The sequence below is a fragment of the Cynocephalus volans genome, chromosome 17 (genome assembly GCF_027409185.1).
Source record: "Cynocephalus volans isolate mCynVol1 chromosome 17, mCynVol1.pri, whole genome shotgun sequence".
Classification (NCBI taxonomy): Eukaryota; Metazoa; Chordata; class Mammalia; order Dermoptera; family Cynocephalidae; genus Cynocephalus; species Cynocephalus volans.
Genome location: NC_084476.1, coordinates 4,434,685 through 4,462,127, shown reverse-complemented (window position 1 = coordinate 4,462,127; position 27,443 = coordinate 4,434,685). Strand labels below are relative to the sequence as shown.

Genomic DNA, 27,443 nt, shown 5'->3' with positions numbered 1-27,443 from the left:
GTGTGTGTGCCGGGAGGGTGCGGGTGTGTGCCCAGATTGGGGCACACATGGGGTTGGGCCAGGGCCAGGGGACGAGGCAAGGCTGACCCTGGGTGCTGGGATGGGTGGGGCGTGGGCTGCTTCTGCTCCCTGGAAGCCATGCCCAGGGACAGGGAGGCTACTGCGGGGTCTGTGCTCACCCAGGCCCTGCAATTTAGAAATGACCCAGCTGGGGGGAGGACAACACCATGCGGCCACCCATATCCTGACAGCGAGACCATAGCCAGAACTGGGTGCTGCAGACCTCCTGCTGGTGCCTCTTGGTTTAACCCAGGGTGTCCCAAAGCCCTGTGTCCAAGGAGCTGCCCCATCCCTTCTGTGTCATGTAGATGTGCTGTCCAACACAGTAGCTGCTAGCCATCTGGGTAGAGTAGCCCGGTAAAACACAGGACACCAGGTTGCATTTGAATTTCAGATAACCAACAAATCCTGTGTTCGTACGTCTCATGCAGGTATGTTTCCAATATTTCACGAGACATGCTTATGCTACGTAATCATCTATCGTGGATCTGAAATTCAAATGCAACCAGGCATCTTGTGTTTTATCTGCAACCCTCCCTGTGTGGCTATTTAAATTTAAATTAATTAAAATTAACTAAAGTTTAAAGATTCAGTCCTGAGGTTGCACCAGCCACATTTCAGATGCTCAGTCCCACCCACTGGGGGAGTGGCTGCCAAACTGGACAGCCTGGAGCATGTCCACCGTGCTGCAAGTTCTCTCGGATGGCGCCACTCTGGAACGTCTAGGAACATCTAGAACTGCTTTTCCAAGCCAAGCACTCACTGGAGGGAACCTCAGGACTCAGGGTTCCTGAGCCATCCGTCAGGGCTTGGTGGGAGACGGAGTTCTGCCCAGAGCCTGAGGCAGGCTGGGATGACCCTGGGGGCTCTCTCTGGCTCCAGGTGCCATGATTCTCAGATGCAGGGACGAGAAGCCCTCAGGCCTCGGCAACTTTGGGATTCAGGATTCAGAGTGTTTGTGTCCAAAGGCTGTGGCAGTTCTTTCTCGTTAATACTGAAGTGTAGGGTTGCCATTCTGAGTGTCAAGGGAGCAATGTGGCACCCATCGCAGGGCACTCCTCCTAGCCCCTGATTACAGCCCACAAGATGTCAAAGTGGCCCTCGGTGTTTGAGGCCCCTGGAAGAAGCACTGCTGGGCTGACACTGGCAAGAGGCTGGCACCATCCCAACTCAGCAGCCGCTGTCCAGAGAGGCTCTGCATCCCAGCCCTCAGTGCCCTCATCTGCAAAGTGGGATCAGGACAGAGCCTTGGGGTCCCTGGGGGTCGCTGCAGGGGCCGGCCGTGCTTGGAAGGGGCAAGCTGGGCCCGGAGCCCATGAGGCCGGGCGCCCGAGCCTGTGGCGGATGGGCTGAGGGCTGGAGCGCGCCTCCTCACCGTCCGCGACTTAAAGACTTGGCTGGGTTCCCAGATGGCCTTCATAAATCAGCGCCGCCGTGAAGAGCCCGTGAGTGTGGCCCTCAGCGCCTGGCAGGCCCTGTCTCCTCCCTGCTCGGAGTGTCCTACTGCCTCTGATTTTCCATGTGTGACCGCAGAGCTGGGAGGCACTGGGCAGGGGTGAAGGGACCAGCAGGGATGGAGGCAGGGGGTGACGGGCCGAGGCCAGCCTCCTTGCAGATCCCTGCTTCTGGAGGGAGCATCCCGGGCTTCCCCCCGCCGGGGTGATCCCAGAGTCTGCCCCTTCCCCAGCGCCTGGTGCTGGACTCATCAGATAGAGTCCCCTGGGGAGATGGAGAGAGGGGCCAGAGGGGAGGACACTGGTTCCAGGACACCCGTCCCTTCGTGGTGTGTGACGTGTGTCAGTGTGTGTGCGTGCATGTGTGTACACGTACATTTCCATGCATTTCTGTGTGTGTGTGGTGTGTGTGCATCTCCCCAGGAAGACTGGAAGTCAACTGAGACAGTGCCGTGCCCCTCCCACATGTCGGGTCTCTGTGTTCCCAGCCCTGCCATGGGGACATGCAGCACAGATGACTGCTTCTCTGGGTAGGTGGCCCTGGAGCCCCAGACTGGTGACCCTCAGAGTCCTCATCTGAAAATGGGAGCAATGATGCTTTCCTGCCCCCAGGGCTTGGGGAGGACCCCCAGGACTGGGTGTGAAGAGCACAGGGCACCAGTAGGTGCCAGCAGTGGCTGCTCTGTCATTGGAAGGCTCTGGGGCCAGAAAAGGGCTGAGGCTTGTGGGTGCCCCCTGTGCCTGTCCACCAGGCTGGGAGGGACAAAGGGCAAGGAAGGGGCAGGCCAGGGAGCTCTGAGATGGGGGGAACTCTGGGCGCTCAAGGAGTCAACAGACGGGGGCAGGCCAAGGAGCCAGAGCCGTCGACGTCTGGAGGGGCCAACACAGCCACCTTGTCCCTAGCCCCAGGTCCTGGAGCCAGCTCTCTCCAGGCCCCCTGACAGCTGCAGGAGGTGACTTTAGGACACATAACTGCCACCCCGCCTGGTGGGAAGTGGACTTGGGTAACTGCTCCCAAAGAGAAGACACCGTCTGGAAACACAAACAGGCCCCAGACAGGTGTAGGTAACTTCCTGCCTGACAGATGGGCCTCGAGTCAGTGGGGCGGTCGTGGGGCTGAGGCGCTGGGAGGTTCAGGTGTGTGAGGTGATGTCTGGGAGGCCACTGCCGCCACCCCCCGGGGCCCGTGGCAGACAGGACCCTCCCTGTGCAGTGAGGCCTGGCCGAGGGAGCCCCGCTTCTGGGCCTGCGGCCTCTGCTCAAGGTCAGCGCACCCACCTCCACACCAGGTAACCGTGGGCAGGGTGGTCCAGCACAAGGCACCCCACTCTGCCTGGAGCAAGCTGCTGGCTCTGGGCCTCAGGCCTCCGCCTGTGGGGTGGGAGTGATAACACGCTGCTCGTGGACTCGTAAGGACTAGGACACACATAAAGCAGCACATGGTGAGGTCAATATATTGAGGTCTTTCTTAGTGGTTATTGTTACTGAAGCGGCTTGACTGAGGATCCCGGCTGCAGGGGTGGGGCCGAGAGCAGGCCTGGGCCGGGACAGAGCAGGACCCTCGGCCCCGCTGGCTCCAGCTTCCTAAATGGCTGCATTCAGAGCCTGAGGGCAGAGGACTGAGGTGGTGATACCAGCTTCCTAGAGAAAACAGATGACGCGGGAGGGCACAGGCCCAGGGTGGCAGGCGGCCCTCCCGTCGCAGCTGGCACTGGGCTAGGACTTCTGGGCCCCCGGCCGGGGGTGGGAATGGGAAGGGAGGTGAGCAGGGCAGATGCTGGTCCGAGGGTTCCGCCAGACACGCTGTTGGTGGGGACAAGGCCTAGGAGGAGAAAGTTATTTTCTTTCCTGCACGGTGCCCAGTGCCCGGTGAAGACTGGAGACGTGGGTTCCTCAGCAGCACGTAGCACAGTGTAGCGGAGCCTTGCCCGTCCCTGGGGGCCGCTTCTCCTGGACGCCCCGGTGGGGAGGACAGGAGGAGCCCCAGGAGGAGGCTGCCTCTTGCTGGGCATGAGACGCGGGAAGGTGGGCTCGGAGCTGGGGGCGATGTCAGATACAGGCACAGCAGAGGGAGGAACAGCCCAGCTTGGCTGGCGTCCCTGCGTTCCCGGCCTTCTTGTTGACCTTGGGCAGCAGCAGGACAAAGGACAGGGCCAGGGCGCAGTGGTAGAAGCTGTGGACATAGGTGTAATCCCAGTCCTGCGTGGAGGGGTGGCGTCAGTCTGCGGCCTCACCCCTCCCTGACGTTTGCCCCGTGCCTCCCCCACTATCCAGCCCATGGTGGCCTTTCCTCTACCAGACCCCTTCAGCACTGAAGGTCGGTGCTACTCAGGCCTCTAACAGCAAGGCCGGGGCGCCCTCCTCCCGTCCCCCATCCCTCCTGCCCTCCCTGCCTCCTCCAGGTGCCGGCTGTCAGCCCCAGACCCCTTCCAGGCTGGGCTCGTCATCTCAGATGCAAGCTCTCCGAAGGCAGGACCCCTCTCTCTGACCCCCAGGTCTCTACAGGCCATGGAGGACGTAAGCGGGCTGGCTGCTGGAGCCTCCCTGTACGGGTACAGCCCTGTCACCCTGGCTGATTGGGGCCATGGGGAAGTGGGCTCTGGGGCTGGGGACTGCCTCCCCGTGGGGCTCAGTACCTCAAAGAAGAAGCGCAGCATCAGGGCCAACGCCCCGAAGCAGAGGCCAGGGCCTATCTGCTGGGTGTAGACGCTCTTGTCAGGGTACAGGCCTTTTTTCTCCTTCATCTTCTGCAGCTGCAGGGACAGGGCACCAACGGCAGGCTCTCAGGTCACAGTGATGGGCACGGCTCGAGAGCCACCCTGCACACACTCAGCCCAGCCCTCCTCAGGCAGGGCCGCAGCACGGGGAGATGCCCCAACGGCCCGGGCCAACAGCCGGTTCTGCAGGACCCAGAGGGGCCAATGTGCCCCATGGGGACCCCTGCTCCCCTCCTGCCTCTTTGGGATGTAACGAGGCTGCCCTTGCACGCTTCTATCTTCCTGCCAGTGGGGAGCCCCAGGGGCCAGACACGGTGATTATTTATAGCAAAAGGGAATTGGTGCACCTGGGACCTGCCAGCCCAGCACGGCCCATATATGGGGTGGCACAGGTGGTGGTTGTGTGACAGCTTTAGTTGGCACACAAACGTCGCTGGCTTTGCTACTTATAATCTGTATTTCTAGTTATAATCAATAGTTATAGTTATATTTGTTAGACAGACTTAGCTAGCACAGTAAACCTGTGATTTCTCAGATACTGATGCTTAGAGCAGGTCGCAAGTGGACATTTAAGCGTAAGGAGACAGGTTAGCGGCACAACAGAGAAGCGCATGCAGGCCCGCGGGCCGCAGGTGCAGACCCTCGGGCCAGCTGTGCCTTGGAGCTCAGGAGTTTGGATTCCAGTGGGATGAAGTGTGGCACACGCAGGTGTAAGCCCCCGGGGGGGTGGAGGCAGCACCCAGAACTGCACACATCGATGGTCTTTGTGGAGTATACAAAGGTCCTGCCACCAAATGAATTATGAATCGATGCCCAGTTTTCAGTTTTCTGGAATTTGCCATTGCCAATGAGGAATTGAGAACCTGCTGCAGTGCAGGTCATGTGTGGGAACGGCCAGACAGAGCGACCCTGTGGTCGTACTTGGTGCAGGTGACTGGGTCTTGGGCAGCCCTCGTCTGGCCAGTCCCACAGCCGTAGCTCTGGGGGCCCCAGAGAGGAGGCACCCAAGGTCACGGTGGGCATCCAGCACCCAACTCCCTCCACTTCCTCTCCCTGAGGGCTGTGGCTCCTAAATCCCTCCCAAGAAGCATGAGGTTGGGGAGAAAAATCCACCCGCATTCCAGGAAACAACGGCCCTTGAAAATCCAAAATAAACTCCACATTAAATGGTCTAGAAAACACAATTTGAGCCCCAGATGTAGGGAGGCCTGCAGCTCATCTCCTGCTCCTGTGGCCGGATCACAGCCCAGAGGCCTTGGCTGTTTGATGGCACTTTGTGGAGACGCTGACGAGTGAATTCTATTCTGGCTAATTAAAATCCAGCCCCGATTCAGACCTGGCCAACGTGGCCAGGAGCAGCAACCCTCCGGGGCGGAGCAGGGAGCATGGCGGGTTATCAGCGCAGGGCTCTCTGGTGTTTATGCATTCCAGCCTGCTAATTCACGTGGTCCCTCCCGGGTCCGGACAAGCCAGGCCCCGACACATGGCCTCTCCCCTCGCAGGGCAGCCTCAAGGGCCTCCCGGGTCAGCCCAGGGTCAGCTTTGTCTCCCCAGTTGGAGTGAGAATGAGGCTCCTCTCGTCTCCTACTCCAAACTGCGAGCGCTGGCCTGGCCGCTGCCCTGCTGGGCCTTCTTGAAAAGTTTCTGGTCTTTCTGTGCCTTCGTTTCCTCACTAACCAAATGGTAAAATCAATTCTGTACTCCCTGGCTGTGGAGTGGAGGGGCGTGTTCCGAAAGCTTGCCATGGGGGCTGTGTTTTCCCTCCCTGCAGCTGTACGATGGTTTGGGGGCCCTTTCTGTGCTGCCTGTCCTGCTGAACCCCTTCCCTGGGACCTGCCCTCAGGCCTGCTGGGGGTGCCTCTGCAGCCTATTTGTGTCTGTGGCTCTGCCATCAGCCCCGTTCGTGGGCCTGGAGTGGAAGTGTGGTTTGGGCTGGACCAGACCAGGTCTCCTCCCAGCCCTTGGAGTTGGGACCCCGAGATTCCAGGTGGTGGCCCATAGGGGGTAAAGTGTGGCAGAGGGATGTTAACTTGGGGCCTGGGCCACTGCAGCCCTAGGGAGCCGGACCGGCCTGAAGCCCACTGGCCTTCCAGGTCTGCATTCTGGTCCCTGCAAGGCTTAACTCCCACCTGCTCTGGGTTGCCAGGAGATGCCCCTGGGTCTGTATGGCCATAATGCCCCTCTTTAGCTTGGACTAGTTTGAGTGGGTTTCAGTCCTTGCAGGCAAGAGGGTCTTGGTATGACAGAGGGTTCAGGGAGCACTGTGGACCAGGCCCCTGGGTGCCCCACAAGGGGCCAGCCGGGTTAGGAATTCTGACTCAGGCTGTTCAACCTCACACCACACCTTTCCTCCTCATTAGAGCCAAGCTCAAGCCTCACTCCCTCCAGGAAGTCTTCCCAGATTAACCCACGCCATGTTCCAAGTGGATGTCACGTCTCTAAAGCAGCCATTCTCTTCACCAACAATAACAATGACAATAATCGTCACCAGTGCCTACCTGTTCAGCACCTGGAAGCCGGGTTCTGGGCTACACTTTACATGCACTATCTCAGTTGGCTTTGGAAGCAACTCTGCACAACAGACGGGCTTTTCCTGAAACACCCACTTCACACGCATGGAGTAGAGGCTGAGGTTAGGGAACGTGGGTTTGGTCCAGAGCCAGTGAGTACAGACAAGACTCAAACAGAGTCTGCATGGCCATTTTCTAGGGGTTTTAGCTGAATTCCTGTGTCTGGCCTCCTGCCCATCATGACGGGGTAAATGAAGGCTCCACGAGGGGAGGGTCAGCGTCAGGGGAGGGGTCACGGGCCTCCCGGTGTCCCCCATCTGCCGAGGCTTGCATGGTACGCACCCACTTAGCTGCGATGATGAGGACGGCTGTGCCAATGGGGCCCGAGTACACCCCGTAGCCCCAGCGGTCCTGGTAGATCCGCACGGCTATGGTCAGGACACCAAACATCACAAGCGTCGACCTCTGGGGCTCATCAAAGTCAGCCAGTGCTGGAGGTGCCGGGGAGAGAAACCAGGAGAGGCGAGTGGCCTCAGGTGACCCCCCCGGTTGCTGCCCCCCAGGAGGCCTCCCTTGGGTGCCCACATGTGATGTCCCCTCAGCCAGCGAGACCCCAAGGCCCAGCCTGGTCACAGAGAGATCTGAATTCCAGCCAGTTTTAAAGGAGAGGCAGGGTGGGCAGAGCAGTTTGGATTACACTCAGGGCAACCTGTCTTAACAGACAGATCGACACACAAGTATGTAGGATTCAGTCTATCCCCCAGGCCCACCACGCTGAGGACACCAAGTTACGAGAGGTCTGAGCCCTTCATGGGGCCGGGTCAGACAGCAGGGAGCCCTCATGTAACCGGGGACCATGTGTCCTGACATTGCCAGGAGAAAAGTTTGCAGGACACTAGTCTTGTCTTCATAAAAAGCCAAGCTGAAAATCACCCGTGTGTGTGAATGTTTGCCTGAGCCTCGAGGGAGGTCTGGGAGGCCAAACCCCCGACCTGTGAGGGGGCTGTCCCCGGGAAGGAGGGCGGGTGTCTCACTTGCATCCCCGCGTATGCTCTGCTGTTTAGATTTGTCAAAAAGAGCACTTAGTCAACGAGTCATTTGAGAAGGATAGGGTAAGAACCACGTATTCCTTCTCATAGATTGAGACACGGGAGAGGGCAAAGGTCCTCAGAGCTGAGGGTGGTCTGGGGGACGCGTGCGTGGACGGCTGGGGACCCGGCCCTCGGGGCTGCAGAGAGCGACCACTCACCCATCAGAGAGACCCACATGCTGAGCGCTGTGCCGTAGACGCTGAAGTACTCCAGGAGGTCGTGGCGCGCGAAGCACAGGACGGACAGGCCGGGCCCGCTGCAGGCATGGTGGAGCTGCCAGGGGGCGTGGGTGGTCAGTGGCTGGGAGGCCAGGGCTGCCAGGGGTGAGGGCGGTCCCCCAAACTCTGGCCCCCAGGGCTCCAGGCCACTCACTAGCTGTGAGACAGTGGGCAAATCACTTAGTGGCACTGTGCCTCAGTCACCCCATCTGAAAAGTGGGGGTACAGCTGAGTACTCCCCTCACGGGGTCTTGTGGGGATTAAATGGCACATGTGCGTGAGGCGCTTGGGACCCAGGTGTGCTGAGGGCTTGGTAAATGTCACCTCAGCAGAAACCACTTATCTTCTCTGGCTTGACTGGACTGAGTTGGCAGGTCACTTGGAGGAAGGCTGCCAGAGTGGGGGCCCTAAAACGTGGTCTACATGTGCCTTCAACATCTGGCTTACTGAAAGCACCTGGATGTGCATTCACACCCCGCTCTGCAGATGCAAGGCTGCTCTTGGGGTGCCGGTCTGCACTTTAGGAGCTGTGGGCCCTTTCTTGCACAGACTGCCCCTCTAATGACTGGTCTACACCACAGCCACGTTCTCAGACTTGGGTGGGCGTCGGGACACCTGGGGGGCTTGTTAAGACACAGGTGGCCAAGCCCTGCCCGGAGAGTTGCTGGTTCAGTAGGTCTGGGTTGGGGTGGGAGATTTAACAGGTTGGGGTGCATTTTTAACAGGTTCCCAGGGGTGGCTGCTGCTCTGTTGGGGACTACACTTTGAGGACTGACACTCTGCAGCTTTCAGTTTCTGTTTCTTTAAAGTGGAGGAAGACCTTGGAGCCCCCAAGCAGGTGCTGAAGACAGCATCTGAGGTTCACTCACCTCTCCCCTGTACGCTTATGGTTATGTCTCCCTGACACCTAACTCAATAGCAACTCTAAAAGCAAAATGCCTGTAGGGCGTATTTTCAAAGCAGTCAGCTTACTTCTAGAAAACAACAACTCTCTCCTTTCGCATTCATATTTCATCATTTTAAGTAATATTTAATTACATGACATAATTATTTTGACAAGTTCAACTGGCATAAACAAGCTTGGGATCCAGCACAATGGACTCTTGGTAAGCCCAGCTCAGCAGGAGGGAGCAGGCGGCCTGGAAAGCGGCCCCTGTCTGGAGGCGTCAGGGGCACTGCAGCGGGAGCTGGCCCTCAGTCGGGCTGATTGATCCAAGGAGCTCCTACTGACTGCGGCTGGCTGCGTGCGGGCCTAAGTTAATGCCCTGGGGGCATGAGCAGAGATACTGCATCCCTCTGGGGCAAGGGAGGAGGCAGTCTTGCTTCTCTGATCTGGGCAGACCTGCCGGGAGCACTGCGTTGAGCTTTGGATACTGCACCTTTCTTAAAGTGACCTTGGCAAACAAGAGGCCCAAGGAGGGTGATCAGGTGGTGGACACGACTGTTTAGCTCAGGGAAAGAGAACCTTCAGGCGGGGCCTGATCAAGGCGTTCAAATCTCTGTGGAACAGAGGAGGTGGGAGGATGCAGGCCCTGTGACATTCTGCTCTCCCTGCAGGGAGCTCCAGCTCCCAGGCACTCGGCCACCATCGTCTGCTGTCTCTGCACCTCTCCTTTGTAGTGCGGATCACCGAGTATGACTAAGACTTGTTCACTCTGATGTTCTGGGTGATGTCAGTACCCCGTCCCCATCAGGAGCAGAAATGGTCTCTGTCTCATCCCGGCTGTAAGGCTAGATCCCAGCATAAGGTGTTTGCTGCGTGCATGAGGGTCAGGGAGGCAGGGTGTGGAGGGGTCTGAAAGAGAGCTGACCCACCCCCAGGACCAGGAGGGGCCCCTTATGCCAGGCCCTCGGCTCCTCCTGATGGTGAGAACTCAGCTCTGTTCTGCAGGTGGGGAGGGTGAACTTCAGAGTGGCCCCTCCTGTGCAAGGAGGTGAGGACAGAGCAGCGACACACCTGCCCCCAGGCCTTGGAGACCCCTCCCTCCTCCGCTGCGGGGGCAGACCCGGCCCAGCAAGGGCACTGGTGGGGGCTGGTGGGTGAGAGCAAAGACTCTGCAGTCCGGCCCAGCAGGTCCTTGCCGTGGGAGCTCAGGTGAGCACTGACCGCCCGGAGCCTCCTCTGTCAAGTGGGGACAAGATCCCTGCCCTGTGGGGCTAGTGAGAAGACCCCTGAGGCAAACTGCATTGCATGGTGTCTGACACAGAAACACTGTCATGGGAGGGTCCTGTGAGGGGCAGGAGAAGCATGTGGAAGGCGGGACTCTGGTGGCTGGAGGACGGTTGTCACAGGGACAGCTGCTCCTGCCACTCTGGGTGGGGCCAGGCAGGGCCACCCGCAGAGGCAGCTGCGCGACCAGCCCAGGCCCAAGCAGGGTGTCTTGGCTGGTGCCTGAGGTTTACTGGGCTGGCTCTAACATGGGCCTCAGAGAAAAGACCCTGGCTTCTGTCCCCATCCCTAAGGCCCTGTACCCACAGAGCAGTCATGTCTGTGCCCCAGGCCCAGGCTTCTCATCTGTCAGGTAGATTCCTGGCACTGGCCCAGGAGGAGCAAATGAAATGGCGCTCGGCAAAATGCTCTGGGTGAGCCGGGAGCTCCGGTGCACCAGGTGCTCTCAGTAACACAAATGACAGCCTCTCTGGGCCTCAGTCTCCTCATCTGTCAGACGGGCGGGTGAAAAGACTAAGATGCCATGCACAGAGTGCTTAGCACAGTCCCCGACCTGGGCGCTGGCTCATGGGTCATCGTCATGGCTGGCATCTCTCCCACCCGGAGATGGGATCAGAATCCCCAGGGCATCTGGTTCCTGAAAGGATCCAGCATATCCCAGGTCATTGTTACCCATGGGAGCACCATGAACAGGAGGAGGATGTGTGCCAACCGCCCACCCCCAGCTCAGGCGCACCTGTGGCTTCTCACGTTGCAGGCAAAATTGGACTCAACCAACTCAGGATGCAAGTGTTACACATGAACACATCTGCAAACACACATGTGCTCACTGGCCTCACCTTCGGGCTGCCCGTGTGCACACACATGCGTCTGGCATTTTTGCTCACAGGGGCCCTGCTGCTGGGGAGGGGACTGGCCTGGGCTAGGGGGTGCAAAGCTCATGGGCTGGCACAGCCACAAGAAGGAGGCTGGCGGAACGCGCCAGTGCACATGCCACAGCGGGAGCCGGGCTGTCAGTGAAGGATGGGTCTACGAAGTGGGGGTGAGGGACAGAGAGCGGCCACCCGCGGCAGCCCAGCAGTGAGGGGGGGGCAGGGGACTCAGAGGAACCCGAATCAGGGAAGCAGAAGGGCACTAGGACAGACAGACGGATGGATGGACGGAAAGAGAGAGATGGTAGGTGATTGATTAGACAGATTGGCTATTAGATAGATAGATTAGAAAGAAAGAGAAAAACAAGCTAGAGGGACAGACAGATAGAGTCAGAGAGACACATGGAAGTTCAGATATAGAGGAGGACTAATTCCATGGGGATATATTTCCAGAAATCCAAAGAGAACCAGATATAGACAGAGAGAAGGAAAGAAAAAAAAAAAAAGAGCAGAGGCAGGAGAAAACCGGACGCAGAAAACCAGTAATAGAGACACGACGAGAAAGAGCCCCAAGGTGGGTGGGGGTGGGGAGAGACAGGACCCAGGAACAGGGACCTCAAAACAAAGCCAGACAGTGTGCCAGGTGCTCCACTAAAAGATGGATAAAGTCACCCAATGATAGTTACCCAGAAACAGAGAGAGTGCCACGGAGCATGAGAGACAGACGGCCAGACGTATAAATAGAGAAAGAAGGACCCAGAGAGAGACAGAGAGACAGAGAGGCCCCCAAAGAGGGAAAGGCAGTGAATGGACGTGCGCAGCCTCCTGAGCTGTGGCAGCTCCAGAATCCCGGAGCCAGACGCTCTGGGGCCTTCACGTCCCCCACACCCCGCTACCCCTTCCCAGACCTGCTCAGCGGCCTTATGGGCACAGCTGGAAGAGAGGTGGGCAGCAGCCTTGGGGGGCTGGCACCCCAGAAGGGTTGTCCTCAACCGACTGACACGGGTCCATCGAGGGCTTGGTCTCAGCCACACGTCACAGTAATCCCAGAACAGCTTCCTGGCACAGATGGGAACGCTGAGGTCCAGAGAGGGAGGGCGTCTCCGGCCCCCACCCTGGGCGCTTTCTTTCCCTTGCAAATCACTTTTCTCCCCAGACTTACCGCCACAAAGAACATGGTGAAGAAGTAGACCATGGCCTCCATGTGGAAGCGCCTCTTGGCAGCGATGCTGACGGCGGGGAGGAAGGCCAGGCTGCTGAGGGTGGGCAGGAGCAGTTTGGCCACGAGCGTCCCCATGGGCAGGGCAGAAGGCACTGGCTGGGGAGTGGGGGAGGGCTCAGGCCTCCCAGGTCCCCAGGGCAGGGGACACAAAGGGAGAAGTCCCGCTCCCTCTCAGCAGGGGCTGCGTGGCAGCTGTGGGGGGCACCCACGAGGAGGGTTTAAATGCCCTGAGCGGAGGCAGGGATGGGAGCGCACATGTCCAACAACACATGGAGAGGCCGACAGCTGGGGCACCACGTGAGCAGCACTTGGCTCTGGTTTTTTTTTGGAGAGGCCGGAGGCGTTGATTCAGGCCCATACTTACTATCTCCAAGGCAGCAACCTTGGGGAGAAGTCCCCGTGAGTACAACACCCACCTTCCAGCCATTCGCCATCCTGGCCCTCTCTCCAGAATGGGAAGGCTAGTGGACGCTGCTGCTTGGTTCATGTGTCCATGGTGGCAAGAGGCGAGGGACCCCGAGCTCTAGCCAATGCTAATCACTGCAAGGACCTTGTAGAGAAGTTTCTTGCTTTACCAGCCACACTTGTGCTCCTCGCTGCCCGCCTGCTCTTGCCCCACCCAGGTTTCCTGGGCGGCCAGAAACTGAAGTGCTTTCCTGCTGGGTTACTTTGTCCCACACCTCAAGCAAAAAGACCCAGACCCTCTCTGTTGTGTCTTAGGCCCACGGCTCAGGCTTTCCTCTCAGCTTTCCTTCCCTCTTCCTCTGAAGACAGCTCCTTGGCTGGCCTTCCGGAAACTACCTTCCCTTGTTGTAAGAGGTCTTGGGGGAATTGTCTGGCAGGGTCCCCCCTATCCCCTGACCAAGGAGGAAGGGGCGTGTTGCTGAGCTACCCAGACAGACTCTTTCCCTGGATTGGTTGATTCATTTATTGTCAGCAAAAGAACACCTTTTATGTCCACTTTATTTTTTCATCGAGGTATAATTCACAGAGACAAAATGCACAGGTTTTAAACGTAGAGGCTGATGAGTTTTGACACCTGCGTACACCTGTGGAACCATCACCGCAGGACGCTCCCTCCTATCCATTCCCGTGAATCCCCCGGCACAGCTGACCGTGTCTGTTCTGGAGGTGCATGCCCGTGGTTCACGTGGTGGGCACTCTTTTGGGTCTGGCTTCTGTGAGGTTGGTCTGCGCTGCACCTGTGGCTGGTTCCCCATCTGCTGCGTGGGTGACGACGTTCCATTGTATGGACATCCCGCACTTGTGTTCTCCTGGGGGTGGGGACAGCAGAGGTGGGAACCCACGGGGCTGAGGCATCTCAGCGCTGGCCCCTCCCCACGGGGCGGCCTGGTCTTTCTCTGCTTTGCGAGGTCTGGCTGCCTCTGTCCTTTTATCTGGGAGCTCCCTCATACCTTTCTAGAAACCCCTGTTTTGTCTTAACTTGGCTGGAACCCACTTCTGCTCTTTGCAGTGAACTATGTGACTTGATACACCTGGTCGTGTCATCCTTCTGCTTACAACCCTTCCAAGGCGCTCACAGTGACCACCAGGCCATCTATGCCTAGGTCTGTCCCCTAGCCCCACTCTCAGCTGCCGCCTCTACTGTGCCTGCAGGAAAGCACTAGGGCTGGGCCTGCCCTAGGCCCCCGACGCCTAAGCCTGGCACATCGTGTGTGTTCAACAAACTGGCTGAATGAATGACTTTGTTACAACAATGAATGAGAGTCCAGGGAGGCAGGGCTGTCACACATTTCAGTCTGGCCTTGGAGGAGCCCGGTTCCCCCTGCGAATGGGAAAACCAGGCCCTGCCGTGTGTGCGGCTCCGGTGGGAGGCATGTGATCCCTGCGGGCTGTCCTGCTGGAAACCCCGCCGTCCATCCGTGCTCCTCACCTTGGCCCTTGGCTCCCTCCTGCTCAGACCCAGCCCCCAGTCCCCTGCCTGCCCCAGCTCCAGTAGGAGTGAGAAATGGTGGTGAGGAAAATACAATTAGATGTCAGGTGCTGAAAGGGCGGCGGCAGAGAGAGCTCCCTGGAGCCATAAACCCGCTTAGAAGCAGGAAAACATTCCACAGTTGGTTTTGTGCATGAGTGTGTGTGTCTTTTTTTGCTGCTGTAAACTCCAGGGCCAGGGCTGTAAGCTCGGGGAAGGGAAAAGAGAAAGGCGAGGGGGAGCTGCACATGTGTTGTGGCGATTAAGGAGGGAGGGGGCCGAGGAGGGACCGTCCCGGAGGGGGGAGACAGGTGGCTGGGCCTGGGGCAGCCCAAGGAGCCCCTGCAGAAAGGCTGGACGTGTGCTGCCCTCCGAGGGACGGTGGAGCACAGAATGGCGGTGGGGGGTGGCCTGTGTGTGGCTCCCATCCGAGCCCTGGCTGCCTGGACACAGACCAGCTGGCTCTGGAGAGGGCGTCCAGCTCTGAACAGGACTGAAATGACCCTCAGTTCTCCCTGGATTGGCCTGGGAGCTGGGAGTGGGGGAGGCAGGCCGGTTGCTTTGGGGGTGTCACTGCCCTGGAGGCATGGGGGGAAGGACTGGTCAGGCTGGAACTGACGCACCCTGGGCAAGCTCTGAGCCAGCAGAGACGTGAGCTGGCACCCTTGGTCCTTCCCGCCCTCGACGCCTTCCCGGGGCCCCCACCTTCCAGCCTGCCAGTCCAGACTCCTTCCCCCCCACACCTGCTCAGACCAGACCCCACAGCCTCATGCCCTCCAGACTCTGGGCCTCTGCTCACCTTCTTCCAGGACACCCGCCCCGTTCACAGGGCAGCCTCAGCCTCTCCTGACCCCCTGGGGTGTGGTCTCCCCCTTGGAGAACACCCAAGGCACTCTGCGTGTCTTGAAAGCCACTCAGGCCATGGACATCGCTCAGCGCTGGCGGTGTGCCAAGGCTCTCCGTACTGGGTCCCGTCGGGTCCCTCCAGCAGCCGGTGGGCTGGATGCCAGCGCTCTCCCCATTTTACAGGGGACGAGATGGAGGCCCCGAGAGCAGCAGGGACTCGCTCAGGGTCACCCAGCCAAGCTTGGCTCCCAGTCCCAGCACTTCTCTTTCCTGTCCTGTGAGCTTTCAAGGGCCAGAGCTGTCTTGCCCATCTCTGTGCCCCCAAGCCCCTAGCGCAGAGCAGGGGCTTAGAACCTCTTGGCCTCCCCTCCCAGACCCTAGGGCGTCCAGGTGGTATCCCTCCTCTGCCCAGCAGATGGCACCAGTCCCAGTGGGACCCAGCAGAGGCCAGTCCCAGGGCCACCAAGTGGGGAGTGAGGGGCCAACCTGCCCATGCCCTCTTCCCCACCCCCCTCAGCCAGTGGAGTGGGTCCTGGTTTTATGTGGTGCTGCAATGCCTGGAATGCCACACAGCTCCCGCCTCCGGACAGCCGTCCGTGTGCCCTGCCAGGGATGGCTGGGCCAGCTGCTGCTTCTGCCTCCTCCAAATTTTAAGCCCCTGACCACAGCACCGAGTCACCCCAGAGCACAGTGGCCTTGTGCCTTAGCCCTCCACCTGGGGTCCACTGAGGGTCCCTGCCCCCGGGGGAGGCAGTGGGCTTCTAGGCTCCAGCTCCTTCTTCGGGGTTCGCATGCTTCTGTGCACAGCGTGACATGTGTTCCTGTGTGTATTGGCAGGGGGGTTGTGATAAGCAATCAGATGTTGTCTGCAGCTGCTGGCCAAAAATTAGCAGCTCAGGCCACCCCAAGTTCTGAACACCTGCCGTGAAGTGTAAGCCCGGCAGAGGCTCTGCCGTCCCAGCTCAGGGACCCTGGCCTGCCCTTCGCCCCTGTGAGCCTTAGCCTCCTCGTCTGCGATGGGCCTGCCTGCTGGCATTGCTGCGGGCACCAAGGATTGCAGGGTGGGGAGAGCTCGGGGCAGGGCCCGGCCTCTGTAGGTGCGCTCTGTCTGTCCCGTAAGACAGGGAGAGGCGGGTCCCATCACCCGCTGATGAGGCGAATGGCTACCTGCTGGACCTGGTGCCATGGGCAGGGCTGGGATTTGAACCCAGGCCCACCCACATTGCACAACAATGCCATTAACCGAGCAAGGCTGAGGGGGACGGTCACGCTGGGTCAGTAGCAGCCACCACAGACTGCAGCTTCTCCTGAGAACCCAGGAATTCGGAAACATTGCTGCCAGAGCTCCCAGGGATCCAGCCTGTGATCAGGGACAGGACCTGTGGCAGGAGAGGGGGCCCTGTGGGCAGGACACCCTCCTCGCTGGCTTTTGCTGGTTTGCTGGCCAGGCTGTAAAACCCAAGACACCAGCTGGTGGAGAGATGGCACTGGCCCTCGGCATGGCCCCCGCCCTCAGGGGTCTGTCTGTCCTGCCTGGAGTGCTAGTAAGCTCACTTCCCAACCTCCCCAGGGCTTCTCAAGCCTGCTCCAGATTTGGGGACAAAGGCACCTCTTCCTTGTGGAGTCTCAGATCAAGAGTGGCAGAAGCAGTCACTGCCATCCAGAGGCCTGAGTCCCCCCACCAACTTCAAGCCTTGGCTGAACAGAAAACTCCAGTCCTCCTGGCTGAGAAAGGAGACACAAAAGAAAGCCCGTGCTGTGGTTCCCACCGCCCGGGGTGTGCTGGTCACCCCTCCTGGAGGGCAGCCTCTGGTGGGGGGAACGGAGGGGCCAACCCACGAATGCCAGTTCTCCAACCGTCAGTAGACCCCCGACCCCTCACAGCCACAGGTAAGCAAAGCCCCCTGAAAGGCTGCCAGGAGCTGGGACCATCCAGTCCACCAGCTTTCAGAGGTGCTCTTGGGAGTGCTAGTGCCCAGGAAGGGGCCTCCAGGGCTGCTGCAGGCGGGGAGGTGAGGCAGGAGCCCACCCCGGCTTCGTCTGGGTCATCTCTTGAGTATGCTTGTAAGATTTCTGTGGCTGACAAAGGACCTTGACCTTGTCCAACAGACCAGGAAGCCTGCCTGTCAGGGGACAAGTGGCTCAGACGGCCTGGCCAGCCAGTTGCCATGTACGGAAACTGGGACTAGCCAGGGAGGGCAGGTCTTCCCCTGTGTCCAGCCCAGGGGCCTGGAGTGGAGCCTCAGGAGGCCGCCCGCTTCTGTCCCGGGCTGCGTAGGGAGTCGTTGCAGAGGGGTTGGCTGATGGGGCTGCCAAAGCCCCCTGGCCGGTCCCCTGGGGCTGCCCTCCGAGGCCCAGTCCTCTTCCTGACCTGATTAGCCACCTCCGAGCCACCTCTGAGTGGGCCAGGCGGTTTCTCAGTGGCCCTGTCTCTGCGGAGGGTGAGAACTCTGGCCAGGCCTGCTCAGGAGGCTCTGTATGTTCCGAGTCCTGGGCTGGCCGCAGAGAGGACAGCAGGTGTCTGGGGGAAGGTGGAAGAGGTGGGCCATCCTCGAGGCCTAGACTGGCCGTGGTCCCATTGTTCTGAGCTGTGCGGGACAGGCCCTGGCTCCCTGCATGGCTGTGCCCAGCACCAGCACCCCCAGTGAACCTCTGAAGCAGTCGTCCTTGCCTGGGCCCTCCCCTCCCCCAAGCCTGCTGCTCAGCCTTGTTTACCTGCGCCCTCCTGGCTCCCCCCAGAAACGTGCCCGCTCTCCTGTTTCTAAGCTCCTCCCAGACATCCGGAAAGCTCTGGTGGAGACAATCTCCTTCTAAAGACAGGTGCCCTCCCCAGCACCAGAGCCACATGCCAAGGCCCTGGGAGGCATCGGTGCGCAGGGGAGGGAGCCTGGTGTGGCCTGGGGGAGTGCAGAGGGGCTGTCTCACCTTCACCCCCTAAAGGACAAGGAGCCCTTGGCATTAGGAGCTGCTGGCAAATCCTTCATTCGTGGGGTGGCTGGCATGTGCCGGGCGTCACGGGGCCCTGAGGATACAGCCCTGTTCTGTGGGTCCCAGCGTAGGTTGGGGAGATGATTGCAGCCAAACTTAAAAGTGCTGGGACCCCTGGGGGACCTCAGAAGAGGATCTTGGGGTGTCCGAGCATGTTGAGATATGCAGAGGAAGCTTCTGAGAGAGGACCAGGCAGGAGCGGGGGCCTGGGACCGTCATTTCTTTCAGCAACTCCGCAGGCCTCCCCCGGCCCCAGGCAGCTCGAAACACGGAGGGATGGGGCCAGGGAAGCGGGGACTCCCGGGGCTGGGCAGGCAATTTGGGGCTTAGTGAAAAATGCGGGATCCCTTGTTCAAAAAAGGAGGACGAAGTCTCCTCTGTCTCCCAGCTGTCCCTCTCCACCTACCAAATGTGTTTTGCTGATTAATGTCACACTTCTTTGGACACAGGGATACTTGAGGGGTGAGTTCCCCCTACAGCACCCAGAACCCCACCTTGAGAGCCACTCTGACCCAGCCCTACCTGTACTTGTGCTGAGGCCCCCACCGGGGATGGACGGCAGCAGCTGTCACTGGGTGGGGGAGGGACTGGGCCGGGTGGGAGGTGGGACAGTGTGTGCTCCATGGTTGGACTTCATCTCCAGAACAGAAGTTCAAAGATAACGTTATTAAGAATTTTAAGACGGCCACCCTAGAGCACGAAACCCCAAGCACAGGGCCTCCGTCTGAGTCTAGGGCCCCCTTCTGATGTGCTGGTGGCGGCTGTGCAGCCTGCCCTGGGACTCCTCAGGCACTTTGGGTTTCTGCTCTGTAACCCTGGCCAGGACCCTGTGAGGTGGGTCCCTAGGGCACTGGGCTCAGAGGTCACCCATGGGCTCGTGATAGGAGGCCCACCCTGACCACATTTGGTACACAGCAGAGCCTTCAGAGAGATGCGTCCTGAGAGCACTCTAGTCTTCATGGTTCCCCTCCCAAATTCTGAAGTGTCTCCAGGACCCCCAGAGGCCTTTCCTCCAAAATCCCCAGACCACTGCCTATCCCTGTGGCTTAGGCAGTGGTCCTGGCTCCCAGTGGGCCTTGTGTTTGGGGGCTCCTGGAGGTAGGGGGTTGGGTAGGGTGGAAGCATGACCGGCCCAGGCAGCTGGACCTGGAGGGTCACATGCCTGCCAGAGGTCACAGAGCCAGGGGTGGTTGGCCCCACAGGCCGGTCTCCCAGGTGGCCAGGCTGCAGCCTGTGCTGTCCTGAAAGCCAAGAGAAGACGCTGGGGGTGTTTGTGTTGGTCGGCTGCGGGTCCCTCCCAAGGGAAACTGTTAGTCACCCTGGTGCTGGCTGGATGTGGGAGCCAGAAACGCCTGAACTTGGGGACTGTGCCAGGGGTGCAGGGCCCTGGTAGGGGGCAGGAGGGGAGGGGATGGGGTGGCAGACGCTCCCAGAGTGAGTGGAACCTGATCTTGTGTCTGGGAGAGGGACCATGTGTGCACACGCGCATGCATATGTGTGAGCGTGTGTGTGGGCGTGCACGTGTGCATGTGAGCGTGCACGTGTGTGTATGTGAGCATGTGCGTGTGTAGGAATGTGTGTGCGTGTATGTGTGCATATGTGTGCACGTGTGCCCATATAACCATGCTGGGGACAGGTTCCATCATGTCTGCGCTTCAGCACGCTGACCCCAGGGGGCAGTGTGGACCTGGGTTAGGGTTGGGGTTGGGGTTGGGGTTGGTGACTAGGAGTAGCAGCCCCAGATGGAAGATGAGCTGCCTGAGACCTGCCTCCTGAGGGCTCTGGGGAGGAGGAACTCTGCCTGTACACAGTCCAGCAGATGATGGACAGGACACCGTAAATCACGGTGGCGGCATTCCAGATGTGTGACCTTGGGCAGGTTGCTTGACCGTCCACGAACCTTGGTCCCTCCGCTTGTGCATGGGGATAATAAAGCCACTGAGCTCATAGCTCTTGGCTCAGGATGAGCTCGACACAGGGAAGCGGGCGTTGTTACTTTTACTGTCGTTACTGGTTGCTTTCCTTCCCGATCTTTGTGGTCGATGGTCAGACACAGGGCAGAACTTCCCAGGGGTGGAACTCTTAGCTGCCCAGGAGGCAGCTGAAGGACTCACCGCAGTTCCTTCTGGCAGGGAGGACAGAGGGGAGGAGGAGGGTCTCTGGGCACTGCTGCGGGCCTGTGACATCTGTGGTGTGGAGGCAGAGTGTGGATGAAATAGCTCAGGTGACCTGAAAAAGTGTTAGCCTGGCTCCCCCAGCCCCCGCATTTGGAGCTGTCTCTGTTTTCCAGGAGGGTGGGCTCTGGAAGCCTGGTGTGCAGGGAACAGGTGCCTGGCCTTGCTTCGGGGGCAGTCTGGAAGAGTTCAGGGTCTGCCGGGGTCTCCCAAAGGGGCTGGAGCCGGGCTGCCTGCTCCACTCTGCTCTGACTCAGCAGGAACAGAGGCCTGGAGCCCCGGGCCTGGCCTGCCAGGGCTGCCCAGCTGGCCCGGGCCCAGCCAGGCCACTGTGCCCTGCCAAGCTGGTGCTGAACATCTGCAGAGTTCCCTGAGCCGCTCCCCACTGGCCCTGGCCATTCCAGCCGTCTGGTCATCAGGCCATGGGCACATTGGCCCCCCCCACCCCGAGCCCTTGGCTGCGGCCTCGCTGGGCCTCCCTCAGTCCCTCCACCTGCTTAAGCCTTTGCTTCTCCGCAGAGGCTTCCCGAGGCTGGCCGGGTGAGCCGGAAGCACGGGCTCCCCTCTGGGCTGCAGTCTTCCCCTCTGTAAAATGGAGCCATCAGCCCAGACGCCTCGCGCATCCCAGACCCCGTCCTTGGGAGCGTCAGGGCTGGGCCCCACTCTGGAGGCAGAAGTCAGCTCTGCCACCGCCAGCCTCCCCTGCGACCTGGGGCTCGCGGCTGCTCCGTCTGTCTGGACGGCCGCCACGCGGTCCCCGTCCTGGACCCGGCGGGCCGGCTCCCCGCTCCGCTCGCTCGCGCTGCCGGGCCAGCAGGCAGCCGGGCCGGGCTGGCCGCGCTCCAGAGGCGCCGCGCGGGTTAAAGCGAGCGCCAGGCCCGGCGGCGGCGGCGGCGGCGGCGGCGGCGGGGGGGCGGCGGTGGGAAGTGTGAGTTCCTCCCCGTCTGCCTGACAGCTATAAAGGCGGCCGCGCCGCCCAGCCGCCACTGGGCTGCGCGCCCCTCCCGGGACCCCCTCTTGGATGCTCTTTGAAGTGGGAGCGGGAGGCGGCGAGGGAGGCGGGGTGGGAGAGCCGGAGCCCCGAGCCCCGGCCCGCTGCACGCCACCGCGCTGCCCCGCGCACCTGGCGCCCGCCTGCCCACCGCAGCGCTCGCCCCGTGCTCCGCGAGGACAACCTGCTGACCCCGGGCCAGGTAGGCCATCTCGTCCCCGTCCCCGCTCACACGGCAGCCCTCCCGGGGGCATGAGGAGCAGCCAACTGCCCAGAGTGGGGCTGGGGGCAAAGCATCCCCCCAGGGCCCCTGGGAGAGAGAGTCATTATGTAACAGGAGGACGGCTCGTGGGGAGGCACCTGGGCCCCCGAGCACCCCTCAGCCCCCAGCCTCAGGCGCCTGAGCTCTCTCCTGAGCTGCAAACCTCTCTGGCTGGCTGGCCGGTCTCTGCTTTTGGACCCCAGGGAGTGATGGATCCCGAGTGAGCCGGGGCTGGCCCGAGGCCGGCGGCGTCTGGGAGCCTAATGAAAACCAAGTGTGAGGCCTGCTCGGCACCTGTCTTCAGCCTGCAGGCAGGAGCCGGGGCACCAGTTAGCCAGTGGGACTGCTGAGGGGGCTCCGAGCGGGTGTGAGGCTTGGGGTGCAGGTGGAGACTGCGGGGGAGGGGTGGGCAGGCAGCTGGTGGGGTGGGGAGCCCCAAGGACTCTGGCTTCCAACTCCCAACTCCAGGGTGTACTGCTGCATCCCCTGGGGTGCAAGGGTGTTGCTGGTGTAGGTCCTGAAATCTGCAGGTGCTGGACCTGCAAGGAACTGACAGGCTCCTGGGGAGGGAGAGAGGCAGGGCTGGAGCTGGCCCAGGGCTGGCGGGTGGGGGTCTCTGCATTCCTTCTTCCCTGGAATTATCCCAGCACAGGGGAAGAGTCCCTGAGTTTGCTCTGGGGTCTGGGTTAGTCGGCTGCCTCGCTGTGTGGCTCGCACAAGTCAGCTTCTTTCTCTGGCCTCCGGGCTATGGGTACAGACTTGGTGGTTTCTGAAACCCCTTCTCTAATTCGCTGGCCAGTGACACTCAGGATCTGAGACAAACTCTGGACAGAGTCCACCAAAGGTCCCCGCACTTCCCCTCTAGAGTGCAGGGTCCACACTGTGGAAGCAGGCAGGGAGGGCCAGGGCCAGAGGCTGGAAGCTGCCCTTGATCTAACTGCATCTGACCCCTGGCAGGTGCTCTGGGCCAGGGCTACCGACTTGTAAGGAGGGAGGGCAGCCATGCGGTCCCGGCTGCTGATGCGCTGGCACAGGCTGTGCCACCCGGTCCCACCTGGGCTCCGCCCTCACCTGAGTGCAGCCACTGTGAAGATGCTTGTCTGAGAAGGCGGGGCTGCAGGTTCCCTGAGGCGGACCCAGCCCCACAGGGCATGGGGGTGGGGGGAGCTGAGGAGGGAGGGAAGGGCAGGCGGAGCCCATCCTCATCCACTGGCCCCTTCAGAAGCCCCTGCAGGCGGTGGGGAGCGTCATTCCCCCACATGGCCAGCAAGTGCTGAGCAGGTAAAAACTTCAAGGTGCTCAGCCAAGATGACGGGCTGAGCCCAGGTCCTCAGCCCCTTCGTCCTGTGACACTCCGTCCCTTCTCACTACTGCCTCTCCCCAAGCCTGGCTCTCTCCACAGCCATTCTCCAGGGAGCTTGGCTCTGCAGAGATGAGGCCTGGCGCCTTCTGCACGCCCTCTGGTGGGGTGGCAGGACTTAGCAGGCACACCAGCACTCCCTGTGTTAGGCCGTGGCAGGCATCTCTAATCACTCTCCGAGCTCCTTCCTACTAGCTCAGTGGGTGGCTCAGTCCCTCCCAACAGGGCCTGCTGGGCAGCCACTTGCAACTGATCTGAGATAACCCCACAGCCTGGGGCACTGGTGACACTGAGGGCTTTTTCCCAAAGAGTACCCTGGTTAGCTGGGAGAGGAGCCAGCCTGGCCTGGAGGTGACAGTGGTCTTGCTTCCTAGGATGGACAGCAGACAGCAGCATTCACACTGGGCCTGGTCCCTGCTGGTGGTGGCACTTGTTGCTGGGATTGCGGCATCAACCGGGGCCACGGTGAGTGGAGCAGCATCATCCGGGGGCCCCTGACGATGTTGCAGAGAAGGCTGGGGGTGGCTGAGTGCAAAGGCTGGAGTGAGGTGTGTGGCCAGGTTGACTCGTGTCCTGCAGGATGCAGGCTGGGCCCTGGGCTGCTTTGGAGAAAGTGAGGACAGCCCAGGATGCTCTAGATCTTAAGATCAGGTAGGACCGTTGGCCCAAAGTCCCCTGGGGGTTCCTCCGAGACCACCTGGGAGACCTGAACCCAGGCTGCCCAGTGGGGACTGTGTTTTCTTGTCCAGCTCATGGTGATGCCCTCGGGCACGGGGTAGGAGGCAGGCACGCCGACTGGATGCCCTAGCATTTTCTAACTGTCGGGGGGGCTTTTCACAGGACAACAGCCCGACGTCCAACAGCCTGGAGGGGGGAGCTGACGCCACTGCCTACTGGTGGGGAGAGTGGACCAAGTGGACCGCGTGCTCCCGCAGCTGCGGGGGCGGGGTGACAGCCCAGGAACGGCACTGCCTGCAGCAGAGGTGCAAGGTCAAGCGTGTGGCCCCATGGGGCTGGACAGGGAGATGGCAGCCTGGCCTTCAGCCTGGGTGGCTTCTCGGCTGGGGGGTCTTGGGGTTGAGGCGGCACAGACTCTCTTCCCAGTGGCCTCCTGCCATGGTGTCCTGGGGTTCTTTGTGCTCCAGGGCACCAGGGAGGCCTTTTCACGAGAAAGCAGGACCCATTTCTAGGGCTGTACCACTGAGGGGTGAGAGCCACCGTGACCTTCCGTTCTGAAGGCTAGTGCAGAACAACACGGGACAGGCAGAGGTATAGGGATTAAGTTCCTCCACTGTCAGATAGACCTGGGATCGAGTCTTCCCTCTGCTACTTCCCAGCTGTGTGACCTTGGGCAAGTCACTTAGCCTCTCTGTGCATCAGTTTCCTCCTCGGTAGCATGGAGAGTGTGCTGGAGGCCACCTCACACTTCCGAGAACTCATGTGGCAATGTGTGTGGGTATTAGCATCAATTCTGTGTGCTAAGACTGCGCTGTGTGCTGGGGTTATAGCAGCAAATCAAATACCATCCCTCTCCTGGCTCTGGTGGAGCAGAAGAGTTGAGTGGGAAGGAAGGAGCCCCTCAGTTAGGGGAATTGGGGTGGCTTCTGGAGCCCGGCGGCCATGGGGCCAGCCAGACACCATCCCTGAAGCAGCTCCCGCTCCAGTCCTTGCTCAGAGGCTGCATCTTTGTGCCAGGAGGAAGTCTGTCACTGGCGCTGGGAATAGGACCTGCACAGGAACGTCCAAGCGGTACCAGCTCTGCAGCGTGCAGGTGAGGCCTGGCCTAGCCAGGAGGGACAACGACACTGCCTTCCTCCCCCTCTTTAGGCAGGTCTTGGGGGTTTTCCTGGTGGTCCCTGGACCCCCAGACATTCTGTCCTGGGCCTGTCCCTTTGAGGAGAGCCAGGAGCGGGTTCAGGGGCTGAGCTGTCCCTCGTGTAGCAGATCACTGGTGGCCACGCCCACGTGTGCTTGGGCAAGTGCAGGGACATATGGGCTACTTCTGCTCCTGGAACTTGAAGTACAGTCTCAAGGTTTGGGGTCTTTGGCCACAGCCCCACTTTGCTCAGGACATTTGCACACCAGGCGCTGGCTGGGAACAGTTGGCAGGCTTCTCAGTCCCCACCTGTGAATCAGTCCCACTGGGCGGCTTTCCAGGCCCTTCCAGCTCCAGGCCCTTCCAGCTCCAGCCCTGAGCTCTCTCCTGCTCCCAGGGCCTCAGCCTCTGGGCTTCCTCACGAACCATGTGCTGGGCACCGAGGTGGCAGAGGCTGGAGAGCAGGTGCTGACAATGGCCCAGGTCGGGGGCAGCTCTCAATGGGGCCCAAATCAGTCTGAACCCAAACACCTGTCCGAGTGCACGGGGCATGGGGCTGAGACATGCTGAGCTGGGTCTGGGTCTCCCAGGCCACCTTGCTTGGCCTGCCTGGGCGGGCGGACTCTGTGCACCAACGTGTCCAAGTGTGCCTGTGGGGGTGTGCGTCTGCATGCAGGGAGTCAGGGGCTAAAGGGAGGTGAATGGTCATATCTTGTGTTGGCATCTGCTGGTCAGCTGCTTTCTGGGGACAGTGCGACCAGGGTGCATACTTGTGAGTGAGATGGATCCATGTTCTAGGTCCGGTCCCAGTGTGACCAAGCTGGGCCCCTCAGACAGGTCTCTCCCCCTCTGCACTGTGGGCTCCTCCAGATGCAGATTCAGCCAGTGTGCATGCCATCCAGTGTGTGCCGGGCCCTGGTCTAGGCACTATGGCCACAGCCCGAGACATGCAGACAGGGGCTGCCCAGTCTGGAGGGCAGAGCTGTGGCCTGTGTGCTGTCCTCTCTGCCACACAGCTGGGGATAGGGACAGGGTCGGGGGGAGATGGAAGCGTTGTGTCCAGAGTGCGAGGGAGCCGCTCACAGCAGTGGCAGTGTTGGGGGGATGGTTGCTGCCCTTCCAGGGCTCAGGAGAGAGCGATGCGGGGAGAGCGCAAGAGGCACCCTCGGGGCATCCTGGCTGCAGCCACTTCCTGCTCAGCTGGGTCCTCTGGGAGCCTCCTTTGTGTCTTCTCGTTCCCCAGGAGTGTCCGCCGGACGGGAGGAGCTTCCGTGAGGAGCAGTGCGTCTCCTTCAACTCCCACGTGTACAACGGGCGGACTTACCAGTGGAAGCCTCTGTACCCCGGTACCTGCAGCCCTTGGACCTGCCTTGCAGGGAGCAGGGCGTGGGGGTGGCCCCTTCTGCACCCTGGATCAAACCCGATTGGTGGACCAGTGGAGAAACGGGGGTGGTCAGCGGCAGATCCAGGAAGGGCCCCAGGGTTTCTGAGCCTGGGCCTAAAGGTGTGTCCCCTCCCCCATGACCCATGATGCCAGCCCAGGACAGATTACGGGACTGAGTTCCCTGCAGGCCTGGCCTCTGAGGTCAGTGGTGACTCTCCCACTTACTGGCTCCTGGCACGGACAGGAACCAACCTAGACAATTCTGAGAAGGGCCTGACTGGCCCAGGGGCTGGGCGCGGAGTGAGGCTGTTCTCTCCCTCTCTTACTACCTGGGGGGACAGGAAGTGCAGCAGCAGCATAGGTGAGTTGGTCTTTCCTGCTCACTGGGTAAGTGCTGGGCCTTGGGCGCCCAGGGCCAGTGAGTTGGCACAGACCTCCTGCACAGGGGGAACCCCTGCGTGGGTCTCTGGCGCTGCCCCCACTCACAAGGAGGCAGAGGCTGGAACTCATGGAGGCTGGGCTGGGCCAGGTGACCCGTGTCCTAGTCCATTTCTGTCACTACAACCCTGGGCAGGTTCATTCTACTCTCCAGACCTCTGTCCCCATCTGTGCAGTGGGAGTTGTCCCACAGGAAGGAAGAGGGGTGTCCCTTGAATCTGGCACCCCCTCCCCACCCTGAGACCCACTGTCTTGTCCCCCACAGATGACTATGTCCACATCTCCAGCAAGCCGTGTGACCTGCATTGCACCACTGTGGATGGCCAGCGGCAGCTCATGGTCCCCGCCCGCGACGGCACGTCCTGCAAGCTCGCCGACCTGCGGGGGGTTTGCGTGTCTGGAAAATGTGAGGTTGTTAAACATAGTAGCAAAAGTACGCGGGTCTCACTGCGCTGACCGCCCTCCTGCCTCCGGGCCTGGGCCACAGCGCCCCCCAGCCTCCTTCTCCCCTTTCTTGCAGCCCATCGGCTGTGACGGGGTGCTCTTCTCCACCCACACGCTGGACAAGTGCGGCGTCTGCCAGGGGGACGGGAGCAGCTGCACCCACGTGACGGGCAACTACCGCAAGGGGAATGCCCACCTCGGTAAGGGTAGCTGCTCCCCAGGGTCTAGGTGAAGGCCTCCAACCTCCTGGGCACCAGGGGGCAAGTTCCTCTTTCTCTTGGGACCCCTGACTCTCCTTCCAGGCCCAGGTGGGCTGGCCAGGTGCTTTGTGAGGCACCCGTTGGCTAGAAATAATGGGCAGCTCTTTGTTAAGCACCTACTGCATACTAGTGGGCACTTGGCTTAGGGATCACTTTTGACCTCTGAGGCTACCTGGAGGGAAGGGTTAATAACACACTTAAAGGGGGAAACTGAGGCTCGAGTCCTGGTCTCA

At 60.6% G+C, this 27,443-nt stretch overlaps 2 protein-coding genes across 3 annotated transcripts in view; one reads left to right on the top strand and one right to left on the bottom strand.

Annotated features, from left to right (window-relative positions):
* Nucleotides 1–2,966: 2,966 nt before the first annotated feature.
* On the bottom strand, nt 2,967–12,514 carry MYMK (myomaker, myoblast fusion factor). 2 transcript variants are annotated; one of them, XM_063082597.1, is made up of 5 exons: nt 12,255–12,514; nt 7,991–8,105; nt 7,084–7,232; nt 4,151–4,267; nt 2,967–3,687 (listed from the first exon to the last, which is right to left on the bottom strand). In XM_063082597.1, the coding sequence occupies exons 1-5, from the start codon at nt 12,387–12,389 to the stop codon at nt 3,337–3,339; spliced, it is 867 nt and encodes a 288-aa protein (XP_062938667.1). In that variant the 5' UTR covers nt 12,390–12,514; the 3' UTR covers nt 2,967–3,336. The 2 variants fall into 2 exon arrangements, with proteins under 2 accessions (XP_062938667.1, XP_062938668.1); XM_063082598.1 differs by having other exon boundaries at nt 3,485–3,713.
* Nucleotides 12,515–23,243: 10,729 nt separating this feature from the next.
* The window catches only part of ADAMTSL2 (ADAMTS like 2), a 32,246-nt gene continuing 28,046 nt past the window's right edge, over nt 23,244–27,443 (top strand). Inside the window, exons 1-6 of the mRNA XM_063082577.1 lie at nt 23,244–23,333; nt 23,709–23,851; nt 24,564–24,639; nt 25,928–26,030; nt 26,772–26,917; nt 27,027–27,150. Coding sequence (XP_062938647.1) covers nt 23,244–23,333; nt 23,709–23,851; nt 24,564–24,639; nt 25,928–26,030; nt 26,772–26,917; nt 27,027–27,150 — 682 coding nt within the window. The remainder of the gene's footprint in view (nt 23,334–23,708; nt 23,852–24,563; nt 24,640–25,927; nt 26,031–26,771; nt 26,918–27,026; nt 27,151–27,443) is intronic.